Genomic DNA, 24,764 nt, shown 5'->3' with positions numbered 1-24,764 from the left:
AATACTTCTTTTCTTGTAAGAGTGCCTCAGCTGTAAATTCTGGTAAAAAACTAGTTACAAGTATTGTACACAGCTCTTATGCCAGTGCTTTATTTCCAGAATCAACACGTACAAAAGCTAGATGAACTCAGCAGGTCGGGCAGCATCCGTTGAAACGAGCAGAAGGAGGGGGGGACAGGGGCCCTATAAAGAAGGTGGGGGTAAGGTGGAAGGTGCCAGGTGAAAAAACTGCTCATTTCAACGGATGCTGCCCGACCTGCTGAGTTCATCCAGCTTTTGCACATGTTGATTTGACCACAGCATCTGCAGTGTACTTTGTGTTTACTGTTCTTTATTTCCAAAAGGTTCATTGAACTGTATTGCTCACCATCCTTGATAAGTACCAAATCCCCTTACCATCTCCAATTAAACTACATTCATACCACCATAAACATAGGAGCAAAATTGGGCCGTTTGACCTATTAGGTCCGGTCCACCATTCAATCATGGCTGACTGAGTTTCCCTCTCAACACCAGGCTCATGCCTTCTGCCCGTACCCTTACTAATCAAGCACCTAGCATCCTACACTTTTAGACCCAATCACGACCTCCAGGGCCATCTGTGGCAATGAATTTAACAGATTCACCAGCTTCTAGCTAAATAAATTCCTCTTCATTTATATTATAACAGAATACTCTCAGGCTGTGCCCTCTGGTCCTGGGTTCTCTAGCTTTTAGAAACATCCTCTCCACATCCACTCTTTCTAGGACTTTGAATATTCCGTAGGTTTCAATGAGATTCCACCCCCCCACCCCCATTCTTCTAAACTCAAGTACAGGATCAAAGCCTTCAAATGCTCCTCATACATTACATCAGAAGAACAACTTTAAAATCAAATTTAACACCAGCTCTAAAATAATGCAAAGGATGAGAAAGTGAATTAGAATTTATTAACCATAAACTTTCTGATGGTAACAAAAATCTACAAACAGACTCACTTTTAGTTTTTATTCTCAAATGTATCTCAGGTGCACATTTATCAATTTTTTTAAGTTAGAGATCTGCAAATCACTTCAAATCTCCCATTTTGTTTTGTCTAAGTTTATACCAGACTTAATCTAGTATTCAGCAAGTGATTTATAACTTGCAAAACAAAAGTATGTGTATTATGCACATATTGGTCCAAGTAGTATGCAAAAAGTAATAATGGTAAATAAATGTCCCACCTTCTAAACAAAACATTCAAGTGACAACAAAAGTGAGACAAGCAGCCATCGCCAATGATTTACCGTGGACCAAGCCGGTTCTTAAAGGCCCTCAATGATTTTGCCATCATCGGTGCAATTTCTAGAAAAGAAAAATGTCCTTCTTTAAGAAATTTGTACTCTGTTCTGAAGAATTATTAACACAGCAGAAAGAAGTGATCTATTAAACAAATTCTGTTGTTGGACACATGTGAATTATACAGGACATTTCTAGTACAATTCACAATCAACCCAGTTGTTGCGACACACAAATCACTGGAGGAACTCAGCAGGTCAGAGAGGGATTCCCCCCCCCCCCCCTCTATAGATGCTGCCCTGACATGCTGAGTTCCCTTAGTTATCTTGTGTGTTGCTCCAGGTCACCAGCATCTGTAGAATCTCAAGTCTCCAACTTAAATGTTGTACATGAATTAGAACAATTCTAAAGAGATTAGCTTTATTTGTTGCATGCACATCAAAACATGCAGAAAAATGTGCCAATTTGCATAAAATTTGTTAGGATTAAGCTGGGAGCAGCCTGCAAGTATCGGCATGCTTCTGGTACCAACATAGCATACCGATAATTCACTAACCCTAACCATACATTTTTGGAATGCGGAAGGAAGTTGGAGTACACACAGTTATGGGAAGAACTTGCAAATTTCTTACAGACAACACCAGAAATCAAACCCAGATCAGTGATCACTGTTGCGGGAAATTTGCCGTTAAATGCTTCATTGAGTTGCTATACTTCAGAAGTAGACTGAGGAGAATTGGTATGTCTGGCAAATTTCTACAAATATACTGTGGGGGACATTCTAACTGGTTGCATCACTGCTGGGTATAGAGACTCAATGCACAGGATCTAAAGAGCCTGCAAAGGGTTGTTGACTCAGCCAGCTCCATCACAGGCACAACCCTCCCCACCATCAAGAACATCTTCAAAAGGTGTTGTCCTTAATGATGCCAACTTCTTGAGACAATCATCTTCCAGGACATGCCCTCTTCTCAATACTACAATCAGAGAAGTAGCTCAGGAGTCTGAAGATCCACACTCAACGTTTTAGGAGTAGCTCCTCTGCCATCAGAGTTCTGAATGGTTTTTGGGCACTACGTTACCCTTCCTCTTTTGCACTATTTAATTCTCTATTGTAACTTACAATAATTTTTATGTACTGCCACAAAACAACACAATTCACAACACATGAAAATGATAATAAAACCAGATCCTGATTTGTGCTTTAAGAAGCATCAAGCATCAGGACTAGGAGTGGCAGAGTACATCTTCCCTCATGCCATGGGACTACTGAATACCCTGCCACCACCGAGGTCTTGTCACCAGGACACTGAGCAATTTACAATTTCCTGTTTACCTGTGCTGCCCACTACATGCACTTTGAATTACATTTTATCAACTTATTTATGGTAATACTTTAGCTTATGTGCTGTGTGAGATATGTTTTTTTAGGTGCACTGTGGTTAGGAGGAAAGTTGTTTCATTTGGTTATATACACAATCAGATGACAATTGACAAACTGGAACTTAAAATAAAAGATATACTTTACTTACTTTTAACTTGCCTCTTTGCATCTGGTCCTGAATGACTACTTGCAGCAACACTGCTACCAGAACTCTTTGTTCCATTAGAAATGCCACTTCTTCCAGTAGGGACAGAAAAGTCTGTGCTCCCAGAAGATTTCACTCTACAAGAACAACGAACAACAAAGGACTGAGAACTGAGGACCCATAGGACCGTGGATCAAGAATCAACATTATTCGCCAAATACATTTACATGTATGAGGAATTAGCTGTGGTCTGTCAGTTAGGGCACAACATGCAATAAAAAAATAACATTCAACTACTGTAAGAAATTATATAAAAATAAAGTTAGAGGTTAAAATACAAATCTGGGGTAAATGTGCATAAATCAAATACCAGCAATGTACATTGTAAACAGCATTATGAAAAGTTGTTTAACATGCTAACAGTGCAGTGACTGAAGTAATCGATTGAGGGAGATCGGAGGGCTAATTAAAATGGTTGACCAGATTACCTGCCTGAGGGAAGAACTTTTCAACATGGAGGGAAGTTTTCTTGTTTTAATAGCCCTATAGCACTTTCCAGAAGGAAGATTTTGGAAAAAAACAACCATGAAAATTAACTACACCCATAAAGATGTACCCTCCATGTATCTAGCTATGTTGGCTACAGTCAGGGCTTTATGTTTTGGCTTTTGGTAGAGTCACCCATGCCAGATAGGTCAAAGGGCAGAGGCCAGACTACTAGGATTGGTCCACTAGTCCTCCAGGTTCGGTGGTGGGAAGGTGGGGGTCAGCTCAGGGCTGACAACCCTGACTGGTGAAATAAATCTGTTACAGAAACAGCAATGGAGAATCCTTCTACAATGGTATTCCTGAGTCTCCACCCGGGACTTGCATGGCTGACAGTAGTGAAAACCAAGAGGAAGCTACTGGTGTAATGAAGGTAACACTGAACATCGCCAAGACCAATAACAAAATTGATGCCCAAGGACAGACAGAGATGGAAGACCTTGCTGTCTGAAACACCAGACACTGGCAGTAAGTAAAGTATGAAGATGTATCCGATGTTCTCCATTCAGATTGTGTAGTGGGTGTCATGGTGGCATGGAAGTTAGCATAAAGCTTTACAGCGTCCAGTTCCCACCTCTGTCTGTAAGGAGTTTGACTGCATGGAATTTCTCTGGATGCTCTGGCTTCCTCCCACATTCCCAAATGTACAGGTTAGTGAGTCGCGAGTAGCGACATTGGCATCTGAAGCATTGCACCTCCTCAGACTGTGTTGGCCACTGACACAAACAACATAGTCCAATGTCCGTGTGACAAATAGACCTCTCTTAAATATCCTTCCTTATCAGTCTGATTAGTATATTATAAATCCGCAAGCATTGTGAATAGAGTCTGGGTGAATTAAACTGAATATTTGAATGATAAACAGGAAATGAGTCTGGCAGGATTGTACAAGCTGGATAAGCAGTTTGTATTTTAATATAAACTGACTAAAATCCACCCACTCTGAATGTGTTCCTCTAGCCAAAAACTTTTGACAAAATCTTTGAGCACAGGCCCAGAGGTCAAGTTTTCTTCCAATGTCAAATTTTTTTGAGCACAAGACATTAAGACATAGGAACATAATTAGGCCATTTGGCCCATCAAGTCTGCTCTGCCATTCCACCATGGCTGATTTATAAACCTTCTCAGCCCCATTCTCCTGCCTTCTCCACATAACCTTTGACACCATTACTAATCAAGAACCTATCAACCTCTGCTTTATATAGAGCCATTGACTAGGCCTCCACATTGTCCATGGCAATGAGCTCCACAGATTCACCTCCCTCTGGATAAAGAAATTCCTCCTCATCACTATTCTATTAAGATGTCCTTCTCTTCTGAGGCTATGCCCTTTGGTCCTCAAAACTCCCACTATCACAAACAATCCTCCCCACATCCACTCAATTCTAAGATTGTAGCTTCATCCCCTCCCTCTTCCAACCCCAAAGAACTTCTCTTGCACAAAGCGGGAGACATTTACATTACATTATATTTAATCAGCGTAATTATAGACCATAGAAAACCTACAGCACAATACAGGCCCTTCGGCCCACAATGCCGTGCCAAACATGTACTTACTTTAGAAATTACCTTGAGTTACCATAGCCCTCTATTTTTCTAAGCTCCACGTACCTACCCAAGAGCCTCCTAAAAGACCCTATCGTATCTGCCTCCACTACCATTGCTGGCAGCACATTCCATGCACTCACCACTCTCTGCGTAAAAAACTTACCCCTGACATCTCCTCTGTACCTTCCTCCAAGCACTTTAAAACTGTGTCCTCTCGTGTTAGCCATTTCAGCCCTGGGAAAAAGCCTCTGACTCTCCACACAATCAATGCCTTTCATCATCCTGACTCACCACATGATCAATGCCTCTCATCATCTTATACACCTCTATCAGGTCACCTCTCATCCTACATCGCTCCAAGGAGAAAAGACCAAGTTCACTCAACCTATTCTCATAAGGCATGCTCCCCAATCCAGGCAACATCCTTGTAAATCTCCTCTGCACCCTTTCTACAGTTTCCACATCCTTCCTGTAGTGAGGCGACCAGAACTGTATGCACATACAGCCATGTTCTCTCTGTACCTGTGCCCTTTATAAAGGCACCATTTTGTATGATATCTATCCTTGTGATTCCCCAGCTTGCTGTTCAAATGCTTCACCTCCTTTCTCTGTTGATCATCACCTTGTGAGTTCCTGAGATCCCAAGAGCTTAGATCCTGGTAGGGATACCATGGCAGTAAGGTCAGGGGCAGGTCCCAGTGAAAGAACAATGCAAACAGGGCCTCAACAGTGGAGCTGGCTGACACATCTTAATGGCATTGAACGTGGAGGAAGACTGCAGCAGCAAAAGATCCCCAGTTGTCTTGCACTCCATGCCACTGGATCCTGACCCCAGTGTCTTAAGGACCGTGTGGTGCTGCCCATGTTTCGGCCTCCTCATGATAAACAAAGTCACGCGCAGGCGATGTTAATCCCTTGGGAGAACATCGTGCTCAGCGAGAGGAATTGCACTGCTGCACCTCCTTTCCCAATTAAGATCAGAGCTTGTCATAAGCTGCACCACATCATACCCAGACAGGTGGCTCTGGGTCATCAAGAGTTAATCTTTCATTTCATCTTTCTGTTCTACATAGGAATGCTCACCTCTGCTTGGAAGAGCTTGGAATAGTTCCTTGTTTTCCTTGCTGTCGAAGAACATGCCTGGGCGGCTTTGCAGAAGTATCGACATATGCCAATTTTATTTGACGACCTGAATTCAAGAATAATCGCATTCCTTGCAAAATATGATGTTGCTATGCTGACCCAACAGTCTTTTTATCAGCTAATATATTTCTATTGTAACTAAAAATAGTTATTCCTAATATTTCAATAATAAATATGCATAAGAAAATAATGTTCTCAAAATTAATTTCCAGTCACCATTTCCCTTCACTGCTGTGACAAACTATAAAGCTAAATAGTCTCTGTGACAGCTTCTATCACACTGCTATAAACTATTGAACAGACCTTTTTATGATGAAGATGAATTATTGATCTTTCACAAACACAAGAAATTCTGAATATCCCGATTGACACACAAAATACTGGAAGAACTCAGCAGGTCTGGCAGCAGCTATGGAGAGGAGTAAAGGATATTTCAGATCGAGACCTCCGAAGAGGGGTCCACTACTAGAGCATGCTCTGTATTACACTGTATCTGTTATATATTGCTCCCTTTGCCCCACTCCCACCAGGGATACCACCAATCTCAAAATCAGTTACTTTTAAAAAGCAGCAATCCACCCACTAACTCACCTGTCACACCCCCAACCACCACTACTTTATTATTTCCTCTCAGCCACCTTATGTACAGACACTCCTGTGCCTAGTGTCACTTTATGAAAGTACAATCAATGTATATAAATTATTTATATGATTGTGTTCTTTGTTTGAGTTTTTACTTTTGCTGCATCAGATCTGGAGTAACAATAATTGGCCTGCTGTATTCCACCAGCATTTTGCGTGTGTTGTTTGAATTTCCAGCATCTGCAGATTTCCTTGTGTTAACAATTATTTTGTTCTCTTTTACACTTGAGTACTTGAAATTGTATTAAACAATCTAGAGTCTTGACTTACTGCTGCCCAAAAACAGCAAATTTCATGAAATATGTCAGAGATATTAAACCTGATTCTGATATTCCTCTCCATAGATGCTGCCTGACCTGCTAAGTTGCTCCAGCATTTTGTACGTGTTACTCTTCATCTCTCAATCTCCTTTGTCGTGCCTTTGCATGTTATTGCCTACCCGAACTGTAAGTGTGACACTACAACCTGCATTATTTTTGCATTTCATTTTGTACTACCTCGTTGTACTGGAAATTTTCTGCCTCGGCGGCATGCAGAACTAAATTTTTCACTGTACCTTGGTACAAACCAATTACCTAGAGATGTATCATTCAGAGTCAACTGAGTCCCCAGTGTTCAAAACTGTAGAAATCATGAAAGAAATATCCTCCATTTATAAAATAAATTTACACAAACATACAGTACAAGTCAAACAATGGACGACATAGAAAAGGGATAAAAGATCCAGACCAGCTTGAAAAATGGGCTGAAAAATGGCAGATGAAATTTAATATAGTCAATTGGGTAGGACTTACATGGTGAGTAATAAGGCACTGAGAAATTTGGTAATACAGAAGGATCTGGGAATACAGTTCCTTGAAAGTGGCATCACAAGTGGATAGGGTTGTAAAGAGAGATTTTAGCACACTGGCCTTCAGAAATCAATGTACTGAGAAATGGAGTTGGGATGTTAAGTTGCAGCCATACAAGATGTTGCTAAGGCATAATTTGGAGTATTATGTGCAATTCTGGTCACCTAGAGGAAAGACATCAATAAAACTGAATGAAAACAGAAAAAAATTACAAGGTTGTTGCCAGGACTTGACAACCTGAATTATAGGGAAGGGTTGGAAAATGATGGAAGATTTGATAGAGATATACAAAATTATGAAGGATATGGATTGGGTAAATACAAGCAGGTTTTTTTCCCAGTGAGGCTGGGTGAGACCAGAACTAGAGGTCACAGGCTAACTGAGAAAAGGAAACTGCTCAAGGGGAACATGGGGGAAAACTTCTTCACTCAAGAGGGTGGCGAAAGTGTGGAATGAGCTGCCAGAAGTGGTGGATCTGGGTTCAATTTCAACATTTAAGTGAAATTTGGATGCACATTGCTGGGAGGGGTATGGAGAGCTATACTCCAGATGCAGGTTGATGGGATTAGGCAGAATAGTTTGACACAGATTAGAAGGGCCTGTTTCTGTGCTGTAGTGTTATAAGATTCTATTTTGGCTTGTAGGTTATGGGATATTGTGTTCAGCTCTGGTCACCTCATTATACGGAGGATATGGAAACTTCAGAGAGGGTGCAGAGGAGATTTAACAGAATGCTTCCTGGCACTTTGAACTGTAGCACAGCAGAACAAAGCTGTACAAAAGGATTATCCCAAAGAAGACACACAAGAACGAAACCAGCTAAAAACAATTCTTTGGACAAATACCAGTAATAATTTTATGGTGAAGACGAACAAGGACAGAACTTGGATAATGTGGAACGAGCTATTTAAATAGAACAGTCAACATGTTTCTTGTACAGTCTTTCATTTAACCACTTTAAACTGTGCCTCCTCAAGTTTCTCCTGTGTTCTCACTGAAACTTCACTGATCACAGCCAACCAGGGATGTTCTCTGTCACTAAATATCAGGCCTTGATATCCTGTATTCTTTGAACAGTTGCTCTTAATTGCAAGCTTTTTGCCACAGTGCTGTGGATTTAATTTAAATTCATTCCAAGTTACACAATAAACACAAGGTGGATGGAATAACTAGTTCTACTGGATGTCCATGTTTAACTCTACCTGCAGATCCAATGCAAAATTCTAAGTAAATTTATTAGCCATGTACATATATGTCACCATAAATTACCCTGCGATTCATCACCTTGCAGGTATTCCCAATAGATACAAAGAAACACAATGAATCAATGAAAAACAGCACACAAAAGCCGACAAAAACAATGTGCATCAGAAGACAAATTGTGCAATCAGAAAATAAATAATATTGAGAACAATAGTTGCAGAGTCTTTGAAAGTGAATCTATAGATTATGGAATCTGCTTAGAGTTGAGGTGAGTGAAGTTATCCACACTGGTTCAGGACCCTGAGCACTGATGCTAGAATAATTTGAAATGTAGCCCTTACATAAACATGATGGCTTGTCAGTATAAATGCCATGTTAAAAACTGACCTTTGGGTTTATTAGCGTGTGCAGAACTAATACTTTGAGTCAGTATTTTCAGTTTATGTTCTCGCTCGTCGTAAAGCCTCAGATACAGCTCACGCCATGACTCGTACTTGTGGGGCTGTTCACTTTTGAAGTCTTTTTTACAATGTTTCATCCAGAGGTGATCAGTCTGTTCGATAAAGCTCTATTTAAGATTAAAATAAAAGAGATATCACAGTGGATCTTATAATAATAAGGTACAAATTATTTGAGAATATACAGCTCTCTTTTGTCATCCATTCCAGAAACACAAGACCCTTTGAGTTATAAACCATGGAACCAGGCCCTTTGGCCCATCATGTTAATGCTAACCTTCTACGTGATGATTACCGTAAAACACTGCAGCAGAGTACAAGCCCTTTGGCACATGATGTTTTGCCAATCATTTAACCTATTCTAAGAATACTCTAACCCTTCCCTCCTACATAGCCCTCCATTTCCTTATCATCCTTGTGCCTAAGTTTCTTAAGTATCCCTGATGGACCTACCTCTACCACCGCACTGGCAGGTAATCTATATAAAACATTTTATAAATTGAGTAACGTTCAACTAAATGAAACTATTCTTGCTGTTCTCCCAGTTGAGCAATTCCATATTCAAATGAGTGGTGTGTAGATTTTGCCATGCCAGGTTTTCATTTGCATTCAGCTATCAGTTGTGATCGTTGAAGCACAGAAGTTACCAGTTTTCCTCATTACTCAACCTTTGCTATCTGTTTGGCATATAGAATACAGAATCATACAGCACAGGATTTAGCCCTTCAATCCATAATGTTGTGCTGAAACAATTAAATTAGCAATCAAATTGCTAACTAAATTAATCCCTTATGCCGACACAACGTCCATATCCTTTCATATCCCTTACGTTCATATGCCCGTCTAAATCTTTAAGAGACATGTTTAAATCCCTATCACCACCCCAGGCAGCGCATTTCAGACATCCACAAGTCTCTGTGTAAAGTCTCCTTTGAAATGTCTCCTCTCACTTTAATTGCATGCTCTCTGGTATTAGACATTTCAACCCTTGGAAAAAGATATTGTCTGATTATCTGCCTACTCCATATCTGGGCTTCTCGTAATTTTACAAACCTCTATCAGATCTCTCGTCAGCCTCTCCCAACCTCTCATTATAGCACATACCTTCTAATCCAGATGACATCCTGCTGAACCTGTTCTGCACCCTCTCCAAAGCCTTGACATCTTTCCTATAATGGGGCTATCAGAATTGTCAACAATGCATCTTTGAACTTCTGAGGATTTTCATGTTGAAAGACCCTGACATCTGTTGTAGCCCTCTCTACAAATGCCTGAAGAGGGACAGAAGAGGAAACGTGCCCAGACTCAGGGGAAGCAGGGCAGGGTCCTTAATAAATGCTTTGCTTCACTATTCACCAGTGAGAGGGAACCTGATGTTTGTGAGGATGACGTAAAGCCCACTGATATGCTGAAACATGTCAATGTTAAGAAAGAAAACATGCTGGAATTTTTGAAAAACATTAGGATAGATAAATCCTCATATGCTAACCCTTTCATTCCTGGAATCATTCTTGTGAACCACCTCTGGAGTTTCTCCAATACCAACATCCACTTTCTTAGATATGGGGCCCAAAATTGCTCATAATATTCAAACACTGTTTGACTAATGCCTTATAAAGCCTCAGCCTTACATCCCTGCTTATATACACTAGTCCTCTCAAAATGAATGCTAATATTGCATTTGATTCTACTGAGACTTTCATGCAACTAAGGAATTCCATTGTACACTGGTGTATATGACAATATATTAGTTTGAATCTGAATCCAAGAAGTTTAGTTAAGATGGTAGATTGAGATAGGTGAAGCATTTTGTAACAGGGACTGGGATACTCCTCACCGGGTTGCAGTCCTCAATTCGACAGAGCTGCTCTGAAGTACATCGGTCAAGCACTGGCTCAATGATCTCAAATGGCACACCACCAACTTCATGGATGGCTCGGGGAAGAGAAAAGACAGAAATTTAGACCTTCCTCTTTAGTGTTTTGTTCACATGAAGCATGACACACAATATATTATCGCTATAGTACCCTGACCAGCTATATCACTGTCTGCTATGGGAATTGCAAGGTATTTGACTGAAAAGCCCTGCAACAAGTTATGAGGACTGCCGAGAGAATCACTGGGGTCTCTGCCAGCCCACCCAGGACACACACAGGATGCATTTACAGAGCCCCCAGCATTGTCAATGACTCCTCCCATCTATCCCACAGTCTCTTTGACCTCCTACCATCAGGCAGAAGGTACCACACTATAAGAACAAGAGCTGTTAGGCTGGGTAACAGGTTCTTACTGCAGGCTGACAGACTTTTGGATACCCTGCTACCACCCAGTACATATTATGACAGTGTCAGTAGAATATTATTGTTGTATGTTTAACTAAATGTCATATATGTCAACTTGTACATCTACAAAATAAGTTTTTATTATCTGTATATATTATCGTAACTCTGCCATAGACAGTCCCAAGCCCGGCTGCGAAAGGAGAAGGACTGGGCATGGGGCATGGATACAGCAGAGGAACTGACCTTCAGCCCACAGTATTGCACTGAACTAATCAGGCAATCAATTAAACACCTAACTAAACTAGTTGCTTCTGCCTACACAATGTCCATATCCCTTCATTCTCTGCACATTCAGGTTCCTACCAACAATCACTTAAACACCTCTATCATATTTTTACTAGCACCACCACCCCTGGTAGTGTATCCATGCACACACCATTCTTTGTGTAAACCCTTCCCTTGAACCAATGCCACTCTCACCTTAAATGCATCCCCTCCAATACGAGACATCTCGACCCTGGGAGAGAGGTACCTGCTACCTAATCCATCCATGTCTCCCATAATGTTATAAACCTCCATCGGATCTCTCCTCACCCTCCCGAGAAAACAACCCAAGTTTGTCCAACCGCTTCTTATAGCACATGCTCTCTAATCCTTGTCCGTGCTCTCACCAAAACCTCAACATCCTTCCCATAATGGGGGTGAGCAGAATTAAATGCAGTTCTCCAGATGTAGTCTTGTAAAGCTACAACATAACTCGGTACCTCGATTAATAGAGGCAAGAGTGTTGTCTACGTTTATTACCACCCTGTCAACCTGTGCAGCCACTTTCAGGGAGCTGTGTACTTGGACCGCTCAGTACAAAAACTTACAATCAATGTTGTTCTGAAGGACTCGGATGCACTGTTCATAAAGAGTCATCATCTTCAAAATGTTTGTTGTTTTACAGCCCGAATACACTTGCATTTTGCAGTTCAATCTCCGACCAGTAAATTCCATCGTGTTCTCAGAAACATCGGTTGCTGCTGCTGCTGCTAAATAAAAGGGCATTATTTTCAGTTTCAGATGTCTAACATTATGAGGAGCATTGATGGGATAGGACAGGGCAGAGAGATGGAATGAGATACTTGAAGGGAACCTGAGTGGGAGCTTTTCCACTCAGAGAGTGGAACGAGCTCATAGCAGAAATGGTGATTGGCAGGTTTGATTTAAGAGAAATTTGGATCAGCATACGGATGGGAGTGGTATGGAGCTCTACAGACCATGCCAACTAACAGTTGGACATAGATTAGATGGGCTGAAGGGCCTGTTTTTATGCTCTATCAGATGGTAGGGAAACTTTTCCCCATTGCAGAGGTGTTTAAAACTAGAGGACATGGGTTTAGGGTGGGAGTAAGGGGTTTAAAAGGGATCTGATTAAGAACTTCCTTCATGCCGTGGGTGTTTAGAATCTGAAACACGCTGCCTGAGTGGGTGATGGAGGCAGAGACTTACAATAGGTTAAGATCAAGATAACTCAAAAATAAAGATGCTCAAATGTACACAACTCACATTTTTTAATTGGTGATGTAGGTGAAAAATCAAAGGAGACATCAGTGACATCTGGTAGAAATTTAGGTAGTGGGATGTCCAACAACGTACTTATATCAACTTTAACCTTAAAAAAAGCAAAAATAGTAAACATTAACATTAACTATGACTTTGGGATTTCGAATTCAAAGTTAGCTTAATATCAAAGTACACGAGTCACCATATTGAACCCTGAGATTTGTTTTCTTGCAGGCATTTACAGTAAATACAAAGAAACACAGTAGAAGCAATGAAAAGCCACACATGACAACACAACTAATGTCCAAAAGACAACAAATTATGCAAATACAAAAAAAGTAGTAATAATATATAAATAAGCAAGAAATATTAAGAAATAATAGAAAATCTGCGGATGCTGGAAATCCAGCCATCACACACAAAATGCTAGAGGAATTCAACAGGCCTAGCAGTATCTACGGGAAAGAGTATAATCGACTTTTCCGGCCGAGACCTCAAGAAGTATCAGCTTGGGTTCACAAGCAGTGGCAGTGTGTTGTGAGACTACCAGGAAAGACAGGATGATGATAGGGCAAAATTGCAGTCAGTGGGATGAATTGCAGTGAAAAAGGAGGACAGATTGAAAAAGGGTGAAGGACTGAAGGAGTTATATTTGAATGAACTCAGTAAATGGAATAAGGTAGATAATCTTGTAGTGCAGTTAGAGATTGGCAGGTATGACGTTGTGGGCATCATGGAGTTGTGCCTGAAAGAAGGGAATAGACAGGAGCCGAACATCCAAAGAAACATATTATTTCAAAAGGACAGGCAGGTAGACAGAGGGGGAGGGGTAGCTCTGTGGTTAAGAAAATAAAATCAAATCCTTAGAAGGAGGTGACACAATCAGAAGATGTAGATTCTTTGTGCATAAAGTTAGGAACTACGAGGATAAAAAGACCCTGATGGGAATTATATACATGTGTTTGAAATGTAGCCAGAATTACAACAGGAGATAGAAAATGCATGTCAAAAGGGCAATGTTACTAAAGTTATGGGGGATTTCAATATGCAGGTAGATTGGGAATATCAGGTTATAGAACACAGAACAGTATAACACAGGAACAGGCTGTTCAAACCAGCTAAAAAGCAAATCAAATACCTCCAAACACTAATCCCTCCTACCTACACCATGTCCATAGCCCTCCAACTTCCTTATATCCATGTGCCTATCCAAGTGCCTTAATGCATTTGCCTCTTCCTCCATAGCAGGCATACACCACACTGAATAAAAAGCTTACCCCTCACATCACCCTTGAACCTACCCCCTCTCACCTTCAATGCAGGCCTTCTGGTATTAGACATTTCAACACTGGAAAACATTTTCTCTGTCTACTCTATGTCACTCAATCTTATAAACTTTTATCAGATCTCCCCTGAGCCTCCGGTGCTCCAAAGAGAACAATTCAAGTTTATCCAGCCACTTGTGATAACCTATACCCTCTAAACTAGGCAGCATCCCGGTAAACCTCTTCTGCACCCTCTCCAAAGACTCAACATCCTTCCTGTAACGGGGTGACCAGAACTGTATGCAATATTCCAGATGTTGCTGAACCAGAGTTGCAACATAACCTCTCAACTTTTGAACTCAATGCCTCGACTAATAAAAGCATGCATTCCATAAGCCTTCTTACCACCTTATCGACCTGTGTAATACACACAAAATGCTGGAGGAATTCAGCAGGTCAGGCAGCATCTGTGGAAAAAGAGTACAGTCCTGCCAAAGGGTCTTGACCTGAAACGTTGACTGTACTCTTTTCCATAGATGCTGCTTGGCCTATTGAGTTCCTCCAGCATTTTGAGTGTATTGCTTGGCTTTCCAGCATCTGCAGATTTTCTCTTGTTTGTTATCGATCTGTGTAGCCACTTTCAAGGAGCTATGAACTTGGATCCTGAGATCTCTCTGCTCAGCAACACTGTTAAGGGCCTTTCCCTCCGGTCTCCTTACATTTACCCTACCGAGTTGCAACATCTCACATTTATCCGAGTTAAAACTCCATCTGCCATTTCTCAGCCTGCATCTGCAACTGGTCGACATCATGCTGTATTCTTTGTCACTCTTCTATATTATCCACAACTCCACCAATCCTGGTATCATTCACAATTTTACCAACCCGCCCATCTCAATTTTCATCCTGATGAAGGGCCTCAGCCTGAAAAGTCAACCGTTTACTATTTTCCATAGATGCTGCCTGGCCTACTGAGTTTCTCCAGCATTGTGTGTGCGTTGCTTGGATTTCCAGCATCTACAGATTTTTTCATGTTTACATTTTCTTCCTGATCATTAATATACATTACAAACAGCAGAGGTTCCAGTACAGATCCCTGAGAAATTCCACTAATTACAGAATAAGCCCCTTCAACCGCTACCCTGTCTTCTATGCACGAGCCAGTTCTGAATCCGAATTCACCATGAACACCATGCGAGTTAATCTTCTGTACTGGCCTCTCATGGCGGGCTTTGTCAAATGTCTCACTAAAATTCATCCACTGACCTACCATTACCAATTTCTCTCATCACCTCATCAAAAACCTCAATCAAGTTGGTAAGGCATGACTTACCATGCACAAAGCCATGCTGGCTCTTTCTAATTATGCCAAGGGTTTCCAAATGCTCATGTATCCAATCCCTAAGAATCTTCTCCAGCAATTTTCCTACAACTGACGCGAGACTCACCAGTCTATAGTTACCAGGATTTTCCCTTGTTCCCTTCTTAAACAGAAATTCAACATTGGCCACTCGCTAGTCCTCTGGGACCTTGCCTGTAGCTAGAGAGGACAGGAAGATACTGGTCAAGGGCCCAGCAATCTCATCTCTTGCCTCCTTCAAGAACTTGGAGCAAATTCCATCAGGCCCTGGGGATATATCCAACTTGATACTCATTAGTAGGCCCAGCACTGTCTCCTCCTTGACCCCCAAACACCTTAACATATTTATACACTTGGCACTGATCTCCTAGTGCTCCATATCCTTTTTCTTGGAAATACTGAAGCAAACCACTCATTCAGTGCCTCACTCACATTCTCTGAATCCAAGCAAATGTTCCTTCCCTATTCAACCACTCACTGAGTGGTGCCACCCTCTCCCTAGTTACCCTCTTACTCTCGATGTACATATGGAATGCCTTGGAATTCACCTTAATCTTACTTGCCAAGGACTTCTCACAGCCCCTCCTGGCTTTTCTAATTTCCTTCTTTAGTTCTTTTCTGGCTTCTTTATACTCCTTGTATTTTGGTTGATCCTGACTTTTGAAGCTTTACATACTTTTCCTTTTTTTCTTCTTGACTAAATTCATCATCCCTCATACCTTGTCATCCCTGTCCTTCCTTCTAACAGGAACATACCTTTCCTGTACTCTGTGCAATTGGTCTTTAAACACATGCCATATGTCTGATATGGATTTTCCAAAAAACTGTACCCAATTAACTCTCCTTAACTGCTGCTTAATGCCCTTGTAATTTGCCCTTCTTCAACTTAAAACTCTCCTGCAAGGGCCATACCTATCCTTAACTATAGCTATCCTAAAGGCTAAGAAGTTGTGGTCACTGTTCCCTAACTGTTCACCCACGTGGTAAGGCTCATTGTTCCAACACCAGGTACAGTACGGCCACACTCTCATTGGATCATCCACATGTTGATTTAAGAAACCTTCCTGGATACACTTAAATTTAGCTCCATCTAAACCCCTTACACTAAGAAGGTCCCAGTTTATATTAGTTGAAGTTGAAATCCCCCATGACAACAACCCTATTATTTTTACACCTTTCTTTAATCTGATTACATATCTGCTCCTCAATGTCCTGGTAGCTATTAGGGGATCTGTATTACAATCCCCTCAGTGTGATTGCACCCTTCCTAGTCCTGAGTTCCACCCAAATGGACTCAAGTGTCTGGCCTGTCCATTATGTTTCCTCTGAGTGCAGCTGTGATAACCCCTGATCAGCAGTGCAACTCCACCCCCTCTTTTACCTGCTCCTCTATCTTTTCTAAAACCTCAAAAATCTAGGACATTAATCACCCATTCCTGCCCCTCTCCCAACTAGGTTTCAGTAATGGCTATAACATCGTAGTACCATGTACTGATCCATGCCCTAAGTTCATCATTCTTATCCATAATAATCCTAGCATTAAAATATAAACTCTTCAATCCATCTGACCCAGAGAATGATTCCAGGAATGAAAGGGTTACTGTATGAGGAATGGCTGGCAGCTCTTGGGCTGTATTCCCTGGAGTTCAGGAGAATGGGGGGGGGGGGGGGATCTCATAGAAACATTCCGAATGTTAAAAGGCCTGAACAGATTAGACATTGCAAAGTTATTTCCCATGGTAGGGGATTCTAGGCACGACTTAAGGATTGAAAGACATCCATTTAGAACTGAAATGCAGAGAAATTACTTTAGTCAAATGCTGGTAAATCTGTGGAATTTGTTGCCACGAGTGACTGTGGAGGCCAAGTCATTGGCAGAGATAGATAGGTTCTTGATTAGCCAGTGCATCAAAAGGTATGGGGAGAAGCCAGAGGAGTGGAGATGATGGGAACTATTGGACCAGCCCATGTTTGAATTATAGAGCAGACTCGATGGGCCAAATGGCCAACTCTGCTTCTATATTTTATGGTTTTATGGACACATCATACCTGTTATTTTGATTTTGCCTTTCAGTACTTTCCCTGACATTTACCTTCTGGTCCAATCCTTCCCTTACCAACCTGGGGTTCTAGTTCTCAGCCCCCTGCAAACCTCCTGGCCAGGATATTGGCTCAGGTGAAACCCAAACATCTTGATTAGGTTACCTCTTCCCCAGAAGATGTTCCAATAATCCAAGGACATGAAACCCTGATGCCTGCACAATCTCCAAAGCCACCCATTTATCCATGGTATCACCCCATTCTTACCTGCACTAGCCCACAGCAGAGGGAGTAATCTGGAGATTACAACCTTGGAGGCCTTTAGCTTTCCTAACTCTGTATACTCACTGCAAAGGACCTCTTCCCTTTTTCTGCCTATGTCATTGGTGTCAATATGCACTACGACCTCTGTCTGTTTCCCCTCACCTTTCAGAACATCCTGCAGCCGCTCTGTTGCATCATGGATCCTAGCACCCGAGAGGAAACGCAACATCCTGGTGCCTCTTTTGCAGCTAAAACATCTCCTTTCTCTCCCTCTAACTATCGAGTACCCTATAACTACCATGCTACCTCACCTTATCCTGTCGAGCCTCAGAGCCAGCCACAGTGATATGATGGGTGATCCCCACCCCCCAGCTGTCTCCAAAAAAGTATACTTGTTGCTGAGGGGAATGGCCACAGGGGAACCCTGCACTGACTTCTTAATCCCTTTGCTCTCCATCTAGTATCCGAAGCCTGTACTTTGGGTGTGACCACCTCTTCAAAAGTCTCGCCTATAATATCTTCAGCCTCCTGAGTGATCCTGAGCACAGTTAACTCCAGCTCCAACTCATTGACCTGGTCATTCAGGCACTGAAGTTGAAAGCACTTCCCACAGATACAGTCAACTGGGAAACAGAGAGGTATCTCAAATTCCCACATTTGACAGGAGGAGCACTTCATCCTGATTACTCTATATCAAAGAAGAAAAAGCCTTATCTCTTCTTAACTGTGCCTCTGCCTGTTCATGCCAAAGCTTGTTAAGGCAAAGCCCTCACACTCTGACAATGGATGCTCTGCATGAGCCTACCCTCCTTTTATTTGGTTGCTGCTGGGTCCCAAGAGAAATAATTTGTAGAATGTCTACAAGATGGCTTTTTAAAGCAGCTTTTAGTTGCACCCACTAAGGGATCAGTTATTCTGGACAGGGTGTTATGTAATGAACTGGATTTTGATTTGCAAGCTTAAGGTAAAGAAACTCTTATGAGAGTGAGCATAATACAATAGAATTCACCCTGCACTTTGAGTTTCCAGTATTTACTCTACTTCCAGTCTTTTGGAGTTATTGATAGTGCATCAGTCAGATCTATCAGTATTACAGTGGAGTAATGGGAATTACAGAGGCATGAGAGAGGAGCTTGTCAAAGTTGATTGGAAGGGGACACTGTCAGGGATGATGGCAGAGCAGCAATGATCAGAGTTTTTGAAAGCAATTTGGAAGGCACAAGATAGATGCATCCCAAAGAAGTAGAAGCATTCTAAAGGTAAGATGATGCAACTGTGGCTGATGAGGGAAGTTAAAGCCAACAAAAAAAAGCAAAAGAGAGGGCATATAATAGAGAAAAATATAGTGGGAAGTTAGAGGATTGGGAAGCTTTTAAAAACCAACAGATGGCAACTAAACAAAACAACAAGGGGGGATAATTAAAACATGAAGGTAAGCTAGCAAATATCAAAGAGGACACCAAATGTTTTTCTTTCAGATTGTATAATATGTAAAAGAAAGGTAACATTAACTATTAGACAGTTGGAAAATGATGCTGGAGAGGTACTAACGGGGGCAAGGAAATGGTGGACAAACTGAATTACTATTTTCCATGAGTCTTCACTATGGAAGACACCAGCAGTACGTCGGATATTCAAGAGTGTTGGGGGAAGAAATGAGTGCTCTTGCTATTGCCAGGGAGAAGGTGCTTGGGAACCTGAAAGGTCTGAAGGTAGATAGGTCACCTCAACCAGATGTATTTCACCCCAAGGTTCTGATAGACGCATTGGAAGAGTTTGTGGAAGCATTAATGATCTTTCAGGAATCACTAGCTTCTGGATAGTTCCAGAGGACTGAAAATTGCAAATGTCACTCCACTCTTCAAGAGGGGAGGGAGGTTGAAGAAAGGAAATTATAGGCCAGTTAGCTTAACCTCAATGGTTGGGAAGATGTTGTAGTGGATTGTTAAAGACTTGTTTTCAGAATACTTGCAGGCACTTGATAAAATAGGCCAAAGTCAGCATGGTTTCTTTCCTTAAGGCATAATCTTGTCAGAACAAAATTGTTATAATTCTCTAAGGAAATAACAAGCAGCATAGACAAAGGTGAATTTGCAGATGTTGTGTACTTGTATTTTCAGAAGGCCTTTGACAAGGTGCTGTAAATGAGATTGCTTAACAAGTTAAGAGCCCATAGTTTTACAGGATAGATATGAACACGGATAGAGCATTGACTGATTGGCAGGAGGGAAAGGATGGGACTAAAGGGAGCCGTTGCTGATTGGCTGCCAGTACCTAGTGGTGTTCCACAGGATCTGTGCAGGAATCACTACTTTTTGTGCTCTACACCAATTATTTGGATGATGGAATATATGGCTTTATGGACAAGAGATGATACAAAGAAAGGTGGAGGGTCAAGCAGTATTGACGAGGCAAAGAGTCTGCAGAAGGACTAAGACAGATTGGGAGAATTTGCAAATAGGTGGCAGTTTGAATATTGTGTAGAGAACCCGACAGGTGACAGATTTAAAGGGGACCCGAGGGGGAGCTTCTTTTAAAGCAAAGGCTGTTCGGTAGATGGAACAAGCTGCCAGAGAAAGTAGTTGAGGCAAGTACAATAACTTCTAAACTTCTAAAGGGTATTTGGATAAGAATATCGATAGGATGGATTTAGTGGGACTTGGGCCAAATGCAAGCAAATGTGACTAGTTTGGTGGACACCAGGGTTGGCAAAAGTGAGATGGGCAGAAGGGCCTGTTTCACACACAAACTGTTGGAGGTCACCCTCAGGTTGGTGGAGCAACATTCATATTCTGTATGGGTGGCCTCCAAATTGACAGCATGAATACTGAACTCTATCTTCCACTAATCATTAACCCCTCCCCCTCATCCCTTTTTCCATTCCTCATTCTGGTTACCCTATGGCCTCTTCTCTTCTCCTGTGACCATCACCTCCCTCTGGTGCCCCTCCCCCTTTCTTTCTCCTATGGTCCACTCTTCTAACATATTCCTTTTTCAGCCCTTTACCTTTTCCCCCTAAATCTCCCAGCTTCTCATTTCATCCCTCTTTCTCCCACCCATCCACCTCACTCCTCATCTGGTCTCGCCTATCACCTGTCAGTTATACTCCCTCCCCTCCTTCCACCTTCTCATTCTGCCTTCTTCCCCCTTCTTTTCTAATCCTGATGAAGGGTCTCAGCCTGAAATATCAACTGTTAACTCCCCTCCATCGATGTTACCTGACCTACTGAATTCCTCCAGCATTTTGTGTGGTGCGTGTTACTCTCAGTTTCTAGCAAGTACAGAATCTCATATTTAGGGCCTGTATCCATGTGATTGTTCTTTTTTCTTGCTCTAAAATCAGGACCCGTTATTGTTTTATTAATTGTTTTATTATAGGTCAATATTATTGTGCTCATATTACTTTATGTGCTGATAATAACCCATTTACTGTAGTTTGCACCTTGGTCCAAGAGGAACTTCATTTCATTTAGCTGTATACATGTGTACAATTGAATGACAATAATATTGATCATGTACTTTCTATCAATTGATGTACCTTTTTATTTGCTTCTCCAGTCCAAATGTCTTCATCAGATTGATTTCTTTTTGACATATTTCCCTTGCTTGTGTTTTCCTTCCGATGAGATAATTGACATCCATCACTCCCCTTCTTGGTAGGAAAGGTTAACTTAGAGCAGCTGTCCTTTTCTAAATTGGGCACATTCTTATTTTTGTGGTGTCTCCGTGCTTTTTTCTGTGGTTCCTCATAGTTTAGATATGATTCAAATGACATAAGTGGTTTCTCAAACTCTTCATTTTGACACTTTGATAAATATTTCATTTCCCCAGCTTGAATACACTGTTTAGGTTCATGAGTGATGTCCTGTGACTTGTCTGGTCCTCTCTTCTTTCCAGAACATTCCTCTATTTTGCAAACTGAATTGGAATGTTTTGTTTCATTCACAGGTGTATTTTTCTTTTTTTCACCATTTTCAGGAATACCCTTTCCTGAATGAGTTGGTTCTTTATTGTCCTTGCAGGATGGAGCAGAGACTGCTGCTGAAGACTTTCTCTTATACTGGTGGTTTGCGATTTCATCACCACCTGCTGGCTTTCTATCTCTTCTTGATGATGTAATTTTCTTCTTCTGGGATGATGTTGATTTTTCACATAATTGTTGGTCTGGCAGTGAATTACTTGTCAATGCACAATGATGAACTTTTCTTTCTTTCCATGAAGATTTGAACTTGCTGGTCCTTAATTGTTCTGCACTCTCTGTGGAAGGTTGTTCATAAAAAACAGTTCCTTTTTGTTTCTCCGGGCTTTTCCCCTCATTTAACGGCCTTGGACATTTATTGGCATGCACTGTTTCTATGTGGCCGGACTCTCTCGATGACAGCTTACTGGTGTTTTTCATTTTAGACTTCTTCTTGACATGGTCACCTTCCCCACTCCCTTCATTCTTTTCTCTGTTACTCCTGAAGTCCCCCCCCCCCAACAATTCCAGTAAAAGTCACAATTGAAAGAGAGAATAAGAGAAACAATAAATATTTGATTATGCAGATTATTTTGGATATATACACAATAATATTATGAGCCTAATATCACATTATTTTGCATTGCTTCAGTAAAGCAGCCAGCAAAATCAAAGACACCACCCACCCTGGACATTCCTTCCTCTCTCTTCCCCATCAGGCAGAAGATACAAAAGCCTGAAAGCACATACCAATAAGCTCACTGTTATAAGACTAGTGAACTGCCCCCTAGTACATTAAGATGAGCTCGTCTTCACTATCTACCTCATGATTTTGCTCTTTTTTTGTTTACCTGTACTGCACTTTATCTGAAGCTGTTATGCTTCGTTCTGTAGTGGTTTACCTTGTTCTACCTCAATGCACTGTTGTTACGAATGAATATTGAGAGATGAATTGATCCCAATGAACAGTGTGCAAGGCCAGCATTTCACTATTTCTCAGAAAATAATGAAACAATTCCAAATTCCATTGTTCACTGTATCATTCACATTACACACTAAAAACCGAAGGAACTCAGCAGGTCCGGCAGAATCTATAGAGGGGAATAAACAGCAGCCATTGTGTTGGGCCGAGATCCTTCATCAGGACCAGAAAAGGAGGAGGCAGAAGCCGTCCAGTTAAATATCATTCATAAAAGTAAAAAGTTAAATGTTGATCCAGATATGAGGTAGTGTAATGAGATAACACAAAATGCTTTTATCTCTGACCCCAGTTTAAATCTAAACTACTTTGTAACTACAGTTCAGATACACTTACGCTATTTAGAATTTTGAGATACAGCATCGTAACAGATCCTTCCAGCTCAACAAACTCACGCTGCTCAATTATACCGACGTGACCAATTCACCTGCAAATGTAGGAGAAAACCAGAGAACCTGGAGGAAATCCAAGCAGTTAGCGGGAGAATGTACAAACTCCTTACACAGAGCAGTGGGAATTGAACACAGGTTTCTGGTGCTGTAAAACGTTACACCAACCTGCCACCTCCAAACTTATTTCAGAATGAAATCCAACTAATTTCTGATAAAAGAGAGCAAGAATGCCAAAAACTGGAGTACTCAGAGAGCCTGGTATGGAAACACTAATTCCCAGGAACACCAAACTCTACATAAAGTGGTGGATACAACTCAATCCATCACAAGCAAACCTTCCCCATTGAGCACACCTATATGGGGTGCTGCCACAAGAAAGCAGCATCCATCATCATGAACCCCCAGCTTCCAGCCCATGTTCTCCTCTCATTTCTACCACTGGGCAGGAGGTAGAGGAGCCTCAAGTCCTGCACCATCAAGTTCAGAAACAGTTATTACCTTCCAACCAACAGGCTCCTGAACCAGGGTGGATAACTTCACTCACCACAACTCTGAACTGATTCTACAACCTACTGACTCACTTTCGAGGTCTCTATAACTCACGTTCTCAGTATTGTTTCAAGTGTCTTTGAACATGAGTTGTTTGTCCTCCTTTATTGATGTATAGTTTTTCATAAATCCTATTGTATTACCTTATTTTACTGCCAATGCCTGTAAATAAATCTCAAGGTAATATATGGTAACATACATGTACTTTGATGTTAAATTTTACTTTGACTTTGAAATCCCCATATCTAGTACACTGGAAATGCATTGAAATTGCTTATGTTGAGGTCAACACTGATGGGCTCAGTAAGCAGGGTTTCCTTTTGACATCAAAGTACAATAATACTAAAAGTCACAGTAGCATGACAGTTAGTGTAGCACTATTACAGCGCCAGTGACCCAAGTTCATTTCTAGCCACTGTCTGTAAAGAGCTTGCATTTTTTCCACGTGGGTTTCCTCTGGGTGCTCTGCTTTCCTCCCACGTGCAGCTCAATAGGTTAGTTGGTCACATGGGTCTAACTGGGCAGCACAGGTTCATTGGGCCAGAAGGGCCAGTTACTGTGGCTATATCTCTAAATAAAGTCGTGGTCAAATTTCACTGAACACAGCTATGTACTATATATCTTCACACACCAGACTTCTTCCATTTTGGAATTTCTTTTGAACTTTCCAATCTAACACACAGCAACACATGACTGGAATCCTAGAATTTATCTGAGCCGAATCATGGGTCCATCACCACCCAAAGGAAACATAATTGGCTTCCTGTATCTTTTAGAATTGATCTTAAAATTCTCTTGCTTGTTTTTAAAGATCATAAAGGTCTGCAACCAGAGTATATCACGGCATAGTTTTAATTTTATAATCAATCCCACTCAAGCTCCCAGGTCTTCTTCCGTCGGTCCCTTAAATTTAAACAATATCCTTCAAAAGATAATTGACAGGTCA

At 41.3% G+C, this 24,764-nt stretch overlaps 1 protein-coding gene across 8 annotated transcripts in view; it reads right to left on the bottom strand.

Annotated features, from left to right (window-relative positions):
* Window positions 1-911: 911 nt before the first annotated feature.
* eloal (elongin A, like) overlaps window positions 912-24,764 on the bottom strand; it is a 47,926-nt gene continuing 24,073 nt past the window's right edge. For 5 of the 8 annotated variants that reach the window (XM_059982060.1, XM_059982065.1, XM_059982058.1 and 2 more), the window contains 8 exons: window positions 21,479-22,400; window positions 13,015-13,120; window positions 12,336-12,497; window positions 11,019-11,116; window positions 9,111-9,291; window positions 5,968-6,073; window positions 2,794-2,927; window positions 912-1,327 (listed from right to left, as the gene is read on the bottom strand). In XM_059982060.1, the coding sequence (XP_059838043.1) occupies window positions 1,266-1,327; window positions 2,794-2,927; window positions 5,968-6,073; window positions 9,111-9,291; window positions 11,019-11,116; window positions 12,336-12,497; window positions 13,015-13,120; window positions 21,479-22,400 (1,771 nt within the window). In that variant the 3' untranslated portion in view covers window positions 912-1,265. Of the gene's footprint in view, window positions 1,328-2,793; window positions 2,928-5,967; window positions 6,074-9,110; window positions 9,292-11,018; window positions 11,117-12,335; window positions 12,498-13,014; window positions 13,121-21,478; window positions 22,401-23,213; window positions 23,288-24,764 lie in introns of those variants that run through there. The other 3 variants (XM_059982066.1, XM_059982059.1, XM_059982061.1) reach the window with 3 other exon arrangements.

The sequence above is a fragment of the Hypanus sabinus genome, chromosome 10 (genome assembly GCF_030144855.1).
Source record: "Hypanus sabinus isolate sHypSab1 chromosome 10, sHypSab1.hap1, whole genome shotgun sequence".
Lineage (NCBI taxonomy): Eukaryota > Metazoa > Chordata > Chondrichthyes > Myliobatiformes > Dasyatidae > Hypanus > Hypanus sabinus.
This window is presented reverse-complemented; position numbering and strand designations above follow the sequence as displayed.